At 36.2% G+C, this 15,000-nt stretch overlaps 1 protein-coding gene across 2 annotated transcripts in view; it reads left to right on the plus strand.

The window, feature by feature from the left end:
- The window catches only part of LOC149130929 (uncharacterized), a 71,825-nt gene that overhangs the window by 48,127 nt on the left and 8,698 nt on the right, over positions 1-15,000 (plus strand). For both annotated transcript variants that reach the window (XR_016238507.1, XM_089342603.1), the window contains exon 2: positions 14,758-14,983. Coding sequence is in view for 1 of the 2 variants with exons in the window: in XM_089342603.1 (XP_089198729.1) it covers positions 14,758-14,983 (226 nt within the window). In the remaining variant the exon portion in view is untranslated. The remainder of the gene's footprint in view (positions 1-14,757; positions 14,984-15,000) is intronic.

The raw sequence follows: 15,000 nt of genomic DNA on the forward strand, positions 1-15,000 counted from the left end.
ATCCAGAGCCGCAGCTCAGATGCAAAATTGAGAAGGTTGTCTTTTATCGCCATCTTAAATTTCTTGTCGAAAGGAATATGTGTGTGTGTGTGTGTGTGTGTGTGTGTGTGTGTGTGTGTGTGTGTGTGTGTGTGTGTGTGTGTGTGTGTGTGTGAGTGTGTGTGTGTGTGTGTGTTAAAAAAACAAACACTGGTGTTCGATCCTTCGACTAAAGATTCTTCAAGGCATGGCCGCAATTTAATGAGTGAAATAACTAAAAGATGTGTGTGTGTGTGTGTGTGTGTGTATATATGTGTGTGTGTGTGTGTGTGCGTGTGTGTGTGTGCATTTATGTATATATATATATATATATATATATATATATATATATATATATATATATATATATATATATACATCCTTGCATTATAATATGAAAGCTTTTTCAAGTCTTTGACACTGATATCAAAAAGCTACCGTTAATAAATTGAATATCTTATTGATGAACGAATACGTTTTTCATTTCGAAAATATAAAGAAATTTAAAGTGAATTCATCTTCTCTCTAGTATTACTTTCCTGACTTCATAAATACACTTGTTTGCACCTTGCTGATCAAGTCAAATATTTATACGTTCTTTTATAAAATAATAATGATAAATGATATTTCACAAACCATATATATATAGAGAGAGAGAGAGACACAGAGATAAATAGATAGACAGATAAGTAGATTGATAGATAGATAGATAGATAGATAGATAGATAGATAGTTAGATAGATAGATAGATATTCATAAGTAATTCTAAAGGGTGAATGTTCTGTACAACAAATATGGTCTTTAATCATTTAATTCTATACTTTCTCCTCTTTTTGTTTTGTTTTTTTGTATGAAAATTGTTCGTTTTTGTTTTTTGTGTGTGTGTGTGTGTGTGTGAAAGACTTTAAAATGGTGGTTATATTCTGTAGTTAAAAAGACGTGGTGGTGATGGTGAGGTTAATATATTTCGTGTACTAACTTCCTAAAAGGTTGTAAGTCGATTACACCGACCCCACTACACAACTGGTACTTAGTTTATCGACCCCGAAAGGATGAAAGGAAAATCGACCTCGGCGGAATTTGAACTCAGAATATAGAGACGCTCGAAATGGCGCTAACGATTCTACCAGCTCACCGCCCAAATAATAATAACAATGGTTTCAAATTTTGCCACAACAACAACAACAACACCAACAGCATCAAGGACAGCAGCAACAACTTCAAGATTAACAACAACAATAATAGCAACAGTTCCAAGTGCAGCAGCAATAAGAACGACAAAAACAACAGCACTTTGAAGACATTATATAACGTAGAAGAAAAGAGACTTGAAGTCTCGAAGAAATCTATAAAATCTTGTGAGAAACTCGACCGAGAATTTAAAATTTATACAAAAACAGACGACAAGTGAGAGAGAAAAAAATTGAAGAACACAAGAGCTAAGAGAGAAATGTGACCAGTTTGCTCGTTATCTGAATTATTTTCAGAAAAAAAAATAAAAGAATTGCTATGACAGAAATGGAACAGAATGCGAAGACAGTTAGCTATTTTATATATTACCACAGCCACCAAGGGATTAATGGCAAAACGCCGTCAAATTTAGTGTTGTTAACAACTGTGATTCGTTCAAACAGTCCAGTGAGCTGTTTTGTTTTTATTTACGTCCTCAACAGCGCTTTCTTTCTCTAAATCAGCTTACATGTGACTATTAGTGAGTCTGCATGTGTTTCAAGGAGATTTGTAAAAGAAGATAACGAGTTGTTGTTGTTGTTGTTGGAGGTGGTGATGGCGGTGAAGGGGGTGACGGTGGCGATGGGGGGGTTATATGAAACGTGGCAGCTGAGGTTTGAATATAATTATTTCTCAATGGTTAGTGTTGTCCGTGTTCTTCTGGCCGCCGTCACAGAAACTAAACAGGAAGTCACAATTAATCAAAGAACAACAAACATGAGGTGGGAGTTTATTTTTTCACACTCCACATATAACCTGTTTCTCATATCTGTTCGAGGATTTGACAGCTGTCATTGGACTATTTTCATTAGTTTGATTATGATAATTTCATTTTTGATAAAACAGCTTCAGTTTATTATTATTTGACAGAATCAAGGCGGTGAGCTGGCAGAATCGTTAGCACGCTGTGCGAAATACCTTCGCCTGTCGTTATTATGTTCTGAGTTCAAATTCCGCCGAGGTCGACTTTGGCTTTCGTCCTTTCGGAGTCGATAAATTAAGTACCATTGATACACTGGGGCCGATGTAATCGACTAGTCCCGTCCCCTAAATTTCAAGTCTTCTACCTCTAGTAGAAAGGATTATTTGCTTTAAGATGTCACATCTTTTGTGTTTCAATTTCCAGGTCCTTATATTTACTTAGTTTGTCAAATTCCCTTACAGATATATTTTCATCAATGGGAACACTTACATCAATTAGTCTACGAGTGGATGGTACCTCTCTAAGTGTAGACCCGTGAGTCGGAGAGAAGGATTTAGAGAGGGCACTTGCCTTTGGGGGTTTCAGGGAAGTCTCGAACAGAGGGGTTCCTCGATTATCTCTAGAGGCTTTCTTGTATCAGGAGGGCCACATCTCTATCATCCTCCCCGACCCTTCTTTTATAAACCTTTGTATGCTATGCATATGTCCCTTCTTTTTCAGTGTGTACCATGTATACTTTCTTTCTTTCTTTTATCATCATTTCATTATATGTAAACCCCACACTTTACGTCAGTCTTTGTATTGTTCCCCTTATTCTTCGCCCTTGTGGCAAAAAAATAATAATAATAATAATAATAATAATAATAATAATAATAATAATAATTATTATTATTATTATTATTATTATTACTATCATCGTCGTCGTCATCACCATCATCATTATCAATAGTAATGGTTTTGTCTATTTTCTGAAGTCCTCACTTCATGTTGAACACTAAACACGTAAATACGAGAACCCGAAGTGAAGTCGCTACGCGTTCGCTCGTCCTTGTAAAAATAGCACTCAAACCTCCTTCTAACAACACACTGCGTTCCTCAGAAGCAAAGAAGACACATTGAATAATATAGTCTCCTACCTAAAAACAAAAACAAAAAAAGAAAAGAAAGAAAAAGACGATACAGGATGATTACAAGATCTTGTAGAATTTTTTCCCAGCCACTTGAAGTATTTTAAATTTTCGCCGGATTATATTTTCATATTTTCTACGCTGGTGTAGATCTGCAGACTCATGACTAAAATCGTATTAAATTTTCTAAAAATTCAGAATAAAAATGCGACAAAGTTTAAGAGAAAAAGGTAGTAACTAATTTTTTTTCCACCGCCAAACTTTGTTGATAATTTTATAAAAGGAAAAGAGAAAGTACATTTACTATTGTTCTGTTGTAAAGCAGCGGGCGAAATGTTTGGCGGTATTTCGTCTGTCTTTACGTTCTGAGTTCAAATTCCGCTAAGGTCGACTTTGCCTTTCGGGTATCGATAAATTAAATACCAGTTGCGTACTGGTGTCGATCTAATCGACTGACCTCCTCCCCCAAAATTTTGGGCCTTGTGCCTAGAGTAGAAAAGAATATTCTTTTAAATGCGGCAAGCTGGCTGAAACGTTAGCACGCCGGGCGAAATGCTTAGCGGTATTTCGTCTGCCGTTACGTTCTGAGTTCAAATTCCGCCGAGGTCGACTTTACTTTTTATCCTTTCGGGATCGATAAATTAAGAACCAGTTACGCATTGGGGTCGATGTAATCGACTGAATCCCTTTGTCTGTCCTTGTTTGTCCCCTCTATGTGTAGCCCCTTGTGGGCAGTAAAGAAATAGGTATTTCGTCTGCCGTTACGTTCTGAGTTCAAATTCCGCCGAGGTCGACTTTACTTTTTATCCTTTCGGGATCGATAAATTAAGAACCAGTTACGCATTGGGGTCGATGTAATCGACTGAATCCCTTTGTCTGTCCTTGTTTGTCCCCTCTATGTGTAGCCCCTTGTGGGCAGTAAAGAAATAGGTATTTCGTCTGCCGTTACGTTCTGAGTTCAAATTCCGCCGAGGTCGACTTTACTTTTTATCCTTTCGGGATCGATAAATTAAGAACCAGTTACGCATTGGGGTCGATGTAATCGACTGAATCCCTTTGTCTGTCCTTGTTTGTCCCCTCTATGTGTAGCCCCTTGTGGGCAGTAAAGAAATAGGTATTTCGTCTGCCGTTACGTTCTGAGTTCAAATTCCGCCGAGGTCGACTTTACTTTTTATCCTTTCGGGGTCGATAAATTAAGAACCAGTTACGCATCGGGGTCGATGTAATCGACTGAATCCCTTTGTCTGTCCTTGTTTGTCCCCTCTATGTGTAGCCCCTTGTGGGCAGTAAAGAAATAGGTATTTCGTCTGCCGTTACGTTCTGAGTTCAAATTCCGCCGAGGTCGACTTTACTTTTTATCCTTTCGGGGTCGATAAATTAAGAACCAGTTACGCATCGGGGTCGATGTAATCGACTGAATCCCTTTGTCTGTCCTTGTTTGTCCCCTCTATGTTTAGCCCATTGTGGGCAATAAAGAAATAAGAAACGTTAGTACGCCGGGGTCGATCTAATTAACTGGCCTCTCCACCCCAATTTAGAGCCTTGTACCTAGAGTAGAAAAGAATACATCGATGTAGGGATTGATTCGAGGTAAATTCAACTGCTCTTTCTAGTAGGCAATGCAGCTTTGTAGAGCAGGGAATCCCAAGCGTTTAGCGAAAAATGTCATATAAGAATATTAAAAGAGTAAACTCGTTAATATCCTACATTTTATCGCCCACTTCAACATTAGTTCCTTTCATTCAAACGAACCTGCATTCTTCCATTTAATACAACCTCTAATCTCTGGTTATATTGAAATGAAGAAACTATATTTGGACTTAACTATAAACAACATATGTTGCCTTTGAATTTGTAACGCATCCTCCATTTTGTCAGCCGGGATCACAACACATTTGTACGATTCGCTATATGTAAACTATTTGCTTTAGTATTAAAAAAAAAAAACATTACGGAAAATATTAAGCTAAAACAAATATTATCTCCCTTGGTTACGTATTCGACAAAAGAATTTTTTTTTTTTTAATGTTGTTTACGAGGAAATAATTGTATAGAGAAGATGCAAAAAGACAGGAGGAAATCGAAAAGCATGAAGGTGATTTTTGAGAAGCTGATTGCTGGCGATTTTGTTTTTTGTTTTGTTTTGTTGTTGTTTTTTTTTGCTTTTTTTTATTGTAACATGGCTTAAACGATCATGATTCTCTTGCCAATACCTTAATGGAGAGTATCAACACCTTGTATAATCAGATTGATACGATGAAAAAGGATAATGGTGGCATAATTGAACTGAATGAAACAACTCGTCATCGATCACGATCTGCTTTAGGTCTAGATATAATAATAATAATAATAATAATAATAATAATAATAATAATAATAATAATAATAATAATAATAATAATAATAATAAGGCGGCGAGCTGGCAGAAACGTTAGCATGTCAGGTGAAGTGCTTAGCTGTATTTCGTTTGTCTTTACGCTCTGAGTTCAAATTCCGCCGAGGTCGACTTTGCCTTTCATCCTTTCGGGGTCGATAAATTAAGTACCGGTTGCGTACTGGGGTCAATCTAATCGACTGGCCAAAATAATAATGATGATGATGATGATGATGATAATAATAATAATAATAATAATAATAATAATAATAATAATAATAATAATAATAATAATAATAATATGTGCTACAGGCACAAGGCCTTAAAATTGGCACATGGCCAGAAATTCCGGAGGAGGGGGAAAGTCGATTACATCGACCGCAGTGCTGATCTAGAACTTAATATGTCGACCACGAAGATGAAATGCAAATGGTTTCTGACAAACCGGACCAAGATTTCCATAGAGAGAACATCACAAAGATCGAATTTGTACTCTTTAGTAGGTGAGATTTAAAAGAAAATAAACAAAAAGACGTTTAAAATACACATTGAATTTTTTCTTAGTTAAGCTTGTTATTTGGTAGACATCTTGACCAGTATTTTCTTTAGGGAGTTTTTTAAATAGATAATTTATTGGATTTCTTAGTGAGGAAGTCAAGAATTAACTATTAGATATTTAAACAGCCAAGTCCTTTAATATTTAGGTCTTGATTCAAATCTCTGTGAGTGGAAGAATGTATATACTAATACCTATATAATAATGATAATTAAGGAAATGTTCAATGTATATTTTAAACGTCTTTTTGTTTACTTTGCTTTAAATCTCACCTACTGAAGAGTACAAATTTGGACTTTCTGATATTCTCTTTATGGAAATCTTGGACTTTTTTGTCAGAAACAATTGAGTAGGATTATTGAATAAAAGGATAATCCATTTTAACATCTAATCTGCTTCATTTCGTTTATTTCATGAAATTTATTGAACTTTGTTTAATAAGTTAAGTCCTATATTGATTATTTATATACATACGTTCATACCTATACGATTTTAAAATTCATAAATAACGTATGACGAAAATGAATTAGAAATCTATGGAACAAATTTCTATTAAAGAAGTATGTATATATGCATATATAGGTACAGGAGTGGCCGTGTGGTAAGAAGCTTGCTTTCCACCCACATAGTTCCGGATTCAGTTCCACGGCGTGACACCCCGGGCAAATGTCTTGTGAGACCAAAACCATGTGACGGGATTTGGTAGACAGAAACCGAAAGTTCGTCGTATATATATATATATATATATATATATATATATATATATATATATATATATATATATATATATATGTATATATATATATTTATGTGTGTGCGCGCGCGCTTATATATTTGTGCGTTTGTGTTTGTCCACTCACCATCACTTGACAATCGATGTTGGTGTGTTTATGTCCCCGTAACTTAGCGGTTCGGCCAAAGAGACATATAGAATAAGTACTAAGCTTCCAAAAAATAAGTCCTGGGGTCGATTTGTTCGACTAAAGACGGTGCTCCAGCATGGCCGTAGTCAAATGACTGAAACAAGTAAAAGAATGAAAGTATACATACATACATACATACATACATACATACATACATGCATACATTCACATATGCATAAACACACACATACACACACACGCATACATACATACATACACATACATGCATGCATACATACATACATACATACATACATACATACATATAAATACATACACACACATACATACACATACATACATACATACATACATACATACGTGCATACACACATACATACATTCAGATATCTCAAATGTTAACAGACATTATCAGTTTTGAAAGATTTATTTCTAGAAATAAAATAATGACATTTCATGCGTCGCAATATTTAATCCGATATTTATCAGACAATGCACTAATGACTAGTGTCTGTACAAATAAAGCAGTATAGTGATACGCGTGTGTGTATATATAAACACACTCAAATATGTATACATGTATGCGTTACACTTTCAATTTTCTATCTATCTTTTTCTTTAGGCGCATACTTGGCTTTGTAGTAAGAAGCTTGCTTCCCGGCCACATGGTTCTGAGTTCAGTCCCACTACGTAGCACCTTGAGCCATTGTCGTCTACTATAGCCTCGAACCAACCAAAGCCTTGTGAGTGGATTTGGTAGACGGAAACTGAAAGAAGCCCGTCGCACACACACACACACACACACACAAACACACATATATATAGACACAGTATATATACGTTTCTTCTCTAGGCACGAGGCCCGAAATTTTGGGGGAGAGGGCCAGTCGACGGGCCAGTCTCACAAGACATTTGCCCAAGGTGCCACGCCGTGGAATTGGTAAAGAAGCGTCTTACCATACAGCTAGGCCATTTACTTCCTTTCTTTTATTACTATTCATTTTTGGAAAAAAAAAAAAGAAGAGCTAGTTTCTTACAAAAAGAAAAAATCCATCAATACAGTTTTTTTTAAATAACAATAACAGTATTTGTAACACATCGAACTTCAAGAAAATCTCGCATATTTTTACTCTTTCACTCACAGGTTGTACAGTTCGTGTTAACCGATCTCTTTCTTTGCATGAAAATCCAAACTTATCCAGATTGTGACTTAAAGATATTTACTAACATAACCAAATGCACCAATGGTTATTAGTATGATTGTAAATTTATAATCAGAGTAGAAGAGTTGCAGGTCTCGAAGCAGTTGTTCGTAGATATTCTCTTTCCCGCTGAAATTAGTAGAGATGTCCACATCTGCAGCACAACTTCTGTACGTGACTGTATGGACATGACTTTGTATTTCTGTTCCAACTAATTACAGCTGGTCTGTTAGGTTTCTACTGGGGTAGAAGTTTTTATCCGCTAATATTCCTTGTGCTGATATGTGCGTATCAACATATATTCTATAGCAGAGGAGTTGTTTATATTCATCTCTGTCTCTTCTGCAGATGGCATTGTATATTGTTTCCAAGAACATCGTGTTGCAAGGAGAAATAGTACTCGGTGACATTTTTAAACAGCTGCTGATTGCATATGTTATTTCCTCTACTGAAATGTTACTTAATCGACATTTGTGGTTGCATCCGGAAATTGTAATAGTTTTGCTGACTCGTTTGTTCATATATTTTCTACCTATCTGCTATTCTTAGATTACGAAAGCAGAGTCTTCAAAATGTGATGTAATGTATTGTTGTTGTTGTTGTTGGCACTCCGTCGCTTACGACGTCGAGGTTTCCAGTTGATCCGATCAACGGAACAGCCTGCTCGTGAAATTAACGTGCAAGTGGCTGAGCACTCCACAGACACGTGTACCCTTAACGTAGTTCTCGGGGATATTCAGCGTGACACAAAGTGTGACAAGGCTGACCCTTTGAATTACAGGCACAGCAGAAACAGGAAGTAAGAGTGAGAGAAAGTTGTGGTGAAAGAGTACGGCAGGGTTCGCCACCATCCCCTGCCGGAGCCTCGTGGAACTTTAGGTGTTTTCGCTCAATAAGCACTCACAACGCCCGGTCTGGGAATTGAAACTGCGATCCTATGATCGCGAGTCCGCTGCTCTAACCACTGGGCCATTGCACCTCCACAATGTGATGTAGTTACGAGTCCAAAAGAGTTTACACTTTATACTATTATCATTAGCTTTTTCAAGGCGATGGTGGGGGACAAACACAGACACAAAGACACACACAGATATATATGTATATGTGTGTATGTATATATATATATATATATATATATATATATATATATATGACGGGCTCCTTTCAGTTTCTACCAAATTCACTCAGGGCTTTTGGACGGCCCGAAGCTAGAATAAAAGACACTTGCCCAAGGTGCCATGCAGTGGGACTGAACACAGCCGAAACCATGAGGCTGGGAATCAAGCTTCTTACCACACAACCACGCCAGCATTTTGCATAATATTTTTTTGATAACTCTATCTATCTTTTTTATAGTAACTTATGACTGATATATTTTCATCAATACTTAGGCATTCGTAGCACTCTTTTTATGGAACTGGGAAGATAGAGAAACCATTTACGTACAAATTTAGGGTTTCAGGAATTGTTTTACCCCGTTAACTTGTTGAATAAGAACATTTGCTTTGGCTAAACTCCATCCCTATATCGGTGAAAAATGTTATTAAATCCAGCTGTTTTCTTCAACGTCATAAATAAATCAGGCATAGATTATGTATGTATATATGTATGTATGTATGTATGTATGTGTGTACGTATGTACGTAAGTGTGTATATATGTACTCTTGTATATATGTATTTCTATTTATACGGATGAAGTATGTGTATATATACGTACATATGTATGTATTTATATATGTATTTATATATGTATATATATATTCATGTGTGGTGTGTGTTCGTGTGTGTGTGTGTGTGTGCGTGCGTGCATGTAAGTGTGTACATACATACATACATACACAAACACACATACATACATACATACATACATACATACATACATACAGATAACCAGACAGACAGACAGACAGACAGAATAGAATACGGTGATTGTAATTACGGATAATGTTATCAACAATTTACAATTATCAAAAAGGGTTGTCTCAAAGTAATCACAATCCTCTGTATACACATACACAGACACAGACACACACACACACACACACACACAGATACGCACACACAAACACACGTACATATGTATATGCATTTATATATATATATATATATATATATATATATATATATATAGAGAGAGAGAGAGAGAGAGAGAGAGAGATACATACATGCATATACATAGATATATATATATACATACATACATACATACATATACATACACACACACACACACACACACACACACACACACACATACACACACACACACACATATATATATATATATATATATATATATATATATATATATATATATAGATAGATAGATATACTCGAATGTAGATTCGCCTCACTTCAATAATAAGTATCCTTTTTGTCTCCAGAAAGATAAATTTATTCTCTAATGTGTTTTCTTCGTAAACAGTCGCAATCCTAGTTTCTTTATCAATTCTTTCATTTATTCCTTCTCTTTTCTCTTTCCTTTCTATCTTTCTATCCTCCCTCGCCCCCTCCCCCCTCTCTCTCTCTCTCTTTCTCCACTGAAGATCTATTATCTATAACCCTCTTTCATATCGAGGATAAATCACTTCCTCTTACCTATTGGAGATACATCAACAGATAGGCGCCGAAAATTTAATAATGAAATCCAAACGAACGCAAACTTTATAGAGAGAATGAGACAAAACTGACAGCTGGGAGGAATTTGCCTCATCTTCATGGCACAGGTTATGGCCGATCAATCTTTACCCAATGATCTAATTGGGAAGATTGTTAAGGGATACGGATTCCACATGGCGATTGCTCAAATAGTGAGAAAACCCAAACAACAAATTTATACGTTCGTAGCGCAGGTCATATTTGAATCTGACGAATATAATTAAGAACGATTTATGAAAAGACAGAGGAAGAACAAGGAAGTACAAATAAAAAACACAAGCAATGGAAATCGCATAGATTTTGCTGATGTGTGGAAGGACTTCTGTGGTATATCTATGCGACGTCCATTGCTGTTCTGTGCGAGGAAAATGTTAAGAAGACAAAGCAAATGTAACCAGCCCAACACTTATGCTGGGAATGGTTTTTGGTAGTGAAGATGGAAGACACGTACACAGCGGAATTAAGGATATCGAAAGTGGGACCAGTCGAGAGAAGGCAAGCAAGGAGACCAACAGACATAGACCCTTAACTAACTGGCACTCTGTCCGTTACGATGTCGAGGGTTCCAGTTGATCCCATCAACCGAACAGCCTGCTTGTGAAATTAAGGTTCAAGTGACTGAGCACTGCAGAGATATGCATACGCTTGACGTGGTTCTCGGGGAGCTACAGCGTTCCTGCCCGCTCGCCTTTCTCTTTCTCTCATATGTTATGTATGGACAGCCGAGCCACGAGAAACAGCTGCTGGATTTGTAATACTTTTCCTTCACCCCTTTAATTTTCCATATCATTTCCTGGGAACAGTGAGCAAAAATCTCGATAACTACGTGGAACAAATAGGGGGCTGCAATAAGGGTGGAGCACTTGGAGAAAACAGCACTGCTTGTAACCGCTCGAATACTCCGGAAGGTGCTCGAATAATAAGTGTTACCTTAGTTCGCTGGTAGTGAACAGCTGACACTGTAGTACATCTCCAGCGTTAGAAGCTGTGCAAAAGCAATAATAATAATAATAATAATAATAATAATAATAATAATAATAATAATAATAATAATAATAATAATAATAGGAAAGTATTAGAGAGCTGAAAAGAACGAATAGCATGGTACCGTAGGCTGCAGGTAATAAGCCCGCTATGCAAGCAAGACTCCAGGAACTCCAAAAATACCCGTGATAAAGAGAAAATAATAATAATAATAATAATAATAATAATAATAATAATAATAATAATAATAATAATAATAGCAACAACAGCAACCATGCTTCGGTAACCATATGCTCCGAAATAGCTTCACTCTCTTCGTATTTCGTGCATCTTAACAATTTTAGATAAAAGTCGAGGACAACTAATTTAATGTTATACTCGAGCCTACTGAAGTGGGATAAATGAAGTTAGCTTTGGTTACTTGAGAATTGTCGAGTGTCCTTGTGGTCTAGATGCATCGTTGCTAAGAGAGTTGCTTGAACGTCAAGGTTCTCTCCGTTTCAATAGCAACCATGCCCCGCAAATGTGGGTGTCTGTATCTGTGTGTGTGTGCGTGCGTGCGTGTGCCAGTGAGTGTGCGTATATAAATAGATGTGTGTGTGTATATGTATGTATGTATGTACACACACACACACAGACATATATATTTATAGACATGCACTCACTATATATATATATATATAAATATATATATATATGACTGAGGCATATTCGAACCCGTAAGAAAATTATTCACTGTAATTTGTCATGGAAAAAATTTCTCGCTGTAGACATTCTTTCTATACATACATACATACATACATACCTAAATACATACATAAATACATACATACATACATACATACATAAATACATACATACACGCATACATACATACACACATACATACATATATACATACATACATACAGACAGACAGACAGACAGACAAACAGACAGAGGAGGAAGAGAGAAGGAGGAGGAGAAGGAGGAGAGGGGAAGGAGAGGAGGAGGAGGAAGAGAGGTGATGATGACGATGATGATAATTATGATGATGATGACGATGAGGACATGATAATGATGGTGGTGGTGATGATGATGATGATGATGATGATGATGATGATGGTGGTGGTGGTGGCGATGGTGGTGGTGGTGGTGGTGGTGTTGTTGTTGGTGGTGGTTGTGGTGGAATCGGAACTCGACGGAGAGAGCCGAAACAAATGTCCCCGGCGGTGGTGGTGGTGGTGGTGGTGGTGGAATCGGATCTCGACGCAGAGAGCCGAAACGAATGCCCCCCACAAGGCATTTAGTCTGACACTCAGATTTTTTTGGTATAACGATTACTCGATCGGATCGATGCTATTATTTAGATTGAATTCAAAGCGTAAAGATTCACATACGGAGCCAGATTTTATTTCTATCGTCTTAATGCAACGGTAGAGTGGATTTATGTTTCAGTCATAAAAATCTCCCTGAATAGGGACTGAGTTAAATTTCTCATGAAATGCTCATAACGGGTTAATGTTTTTAAGTCACAGCGCTTCTGACTTAGAACCCGGTATCATGTTTGTAATAAATTGACAATAATCTGTAAACTTCGTTGACACAATTTCGCCTAATACATTCTATCTAATACAGTAAGTGGATCTTAAATGATAAAATATGTTTATCTCTTGGAAAACGCAGGATTTTTATTCCGATGTAATTTGATAAATCTGTTTTCGTCTTTGGAGAGGAGAATTGATGGCAAAAGCTTAGCTTGGCTTCCACTCAAAACGGCTGATTGTATGTCGTTATGGAAAGAGAGCAACAGAAAGTGACGTATTAAATAAATATTTCGGAAGCGTTATGAAAACAAAGTACAATTTTCTTAAAGTACTATTAAACTGGCCACAATTATCAGAAATCTTCAACAAAACGGATAATTAATAGTTGGCACTCCGTTCATAGCAGCCATGCAATAAACTAGACGAATTAAATGGAATATTGAAGTGGTTCAACTTCAAAGGCATTGAAGTTCGGTTTTCTTTCCCTTCAAGAAAGGAAACGAATTAAATTTGTAAACAAAATGTTTCAGAAAATACCTGTTGAGTTTCAACAGAAAATAAAGCCCTTTTAATTATAGTACTAGCAATGCACCCCGGCGTTTCCCGGGTGTTACAACCTACAAAATCTGTTTTAGTATATAAGATATATTTTATGTCTTTTACTTGTTTGACTCATTCGTCTATGGCCATGCTGGGGCATATAGCCATGCTGGGACATATAGTCATGAAGAATTTTTACTCGAACGAATCGACTCCTATATTTTTTTTTAAAGCCTGGTATTTATTCTGTCAGTCATTTTTGCCGAACCATTATTTTGCATTTTATGCATTGTAATCAGAGTAACTTTCATCATTTTATAGAAATACGTATATATTTTGCCATAAAAGGAAAATGTTGCTATCAATCTATTTTATTCAAGGTAGGCACTGCTTACCTTGCCTAGCTAGGCGACACGTCCCTGATGCATATACATCTATTACCCATTTTCTCCGTCTTCCACCTCATTGGGGTATTCGGATACGAAACGTCGTAACAAATCAATTCTGGCTATAATTCTATAGAAAACCTGTAGAGATAACCTTAACAAAAAAAAAATTTTTTTTTAAAAATAAAAAATAAAAATAATAATAATAATAATAATAATAATAATAATAATAATAATAATAATAATAATAATAATAATAATAATAATAATAATAATAATAATAATAATATGCCCATATCCTACGTAAAATACTGTCTATGTGATCTCAAATTTTAAAGCAAACACATAATTTTCTTATGGTTTCTTAAACATTCACTAGAACAAAACTGTACAAATCCAAATATATGGTACCCTAGGCATAACACCTACATGAACTTCTAACTTGTTGTCTCTTGAGGTCTCTAGGTGAGACTTGGATCCAACTTGTACAAATGCAAAACAAAAGTCAAACATAAAATAATAATAAATAATATATAACTAATTAATTCATTTTCTCTGTTATCTTCTAGATTGTTTGATTCGCATCCTGATGTCCAGAACACTTTTCTGCCATTTCGGGGTTTGAGTAACAAGGATATGGAGAGTAGTGCCATATTGCGCGCCCATGCCCTTCGTGTCATGGCTACTGTGGAAAAGTGTATAACACGCCTCGACAGAATCGATAAAACCAACGTCATCTTGAAGGAGCTTGGCCACAGACATATTGACTACCAAGTCAAACCGAAATACATCTCGGTAAGTCCAGCAAAACC

This window comes from Octopus bimaculoides, chromosome 26 (genome assembly GCF_046866305.1).
Source record: "Octopus bimaculoides isolate indiv1 chromosome 26, ASM4686630v1, whole genome shotgun sequence".
Classification (NCBI taxonomy): Eukaryota; Metazoa; Mollusca; class Cephalopoda; order Octopoda; family Octopodidae; genus Octopus; species Octopus bimaculoides.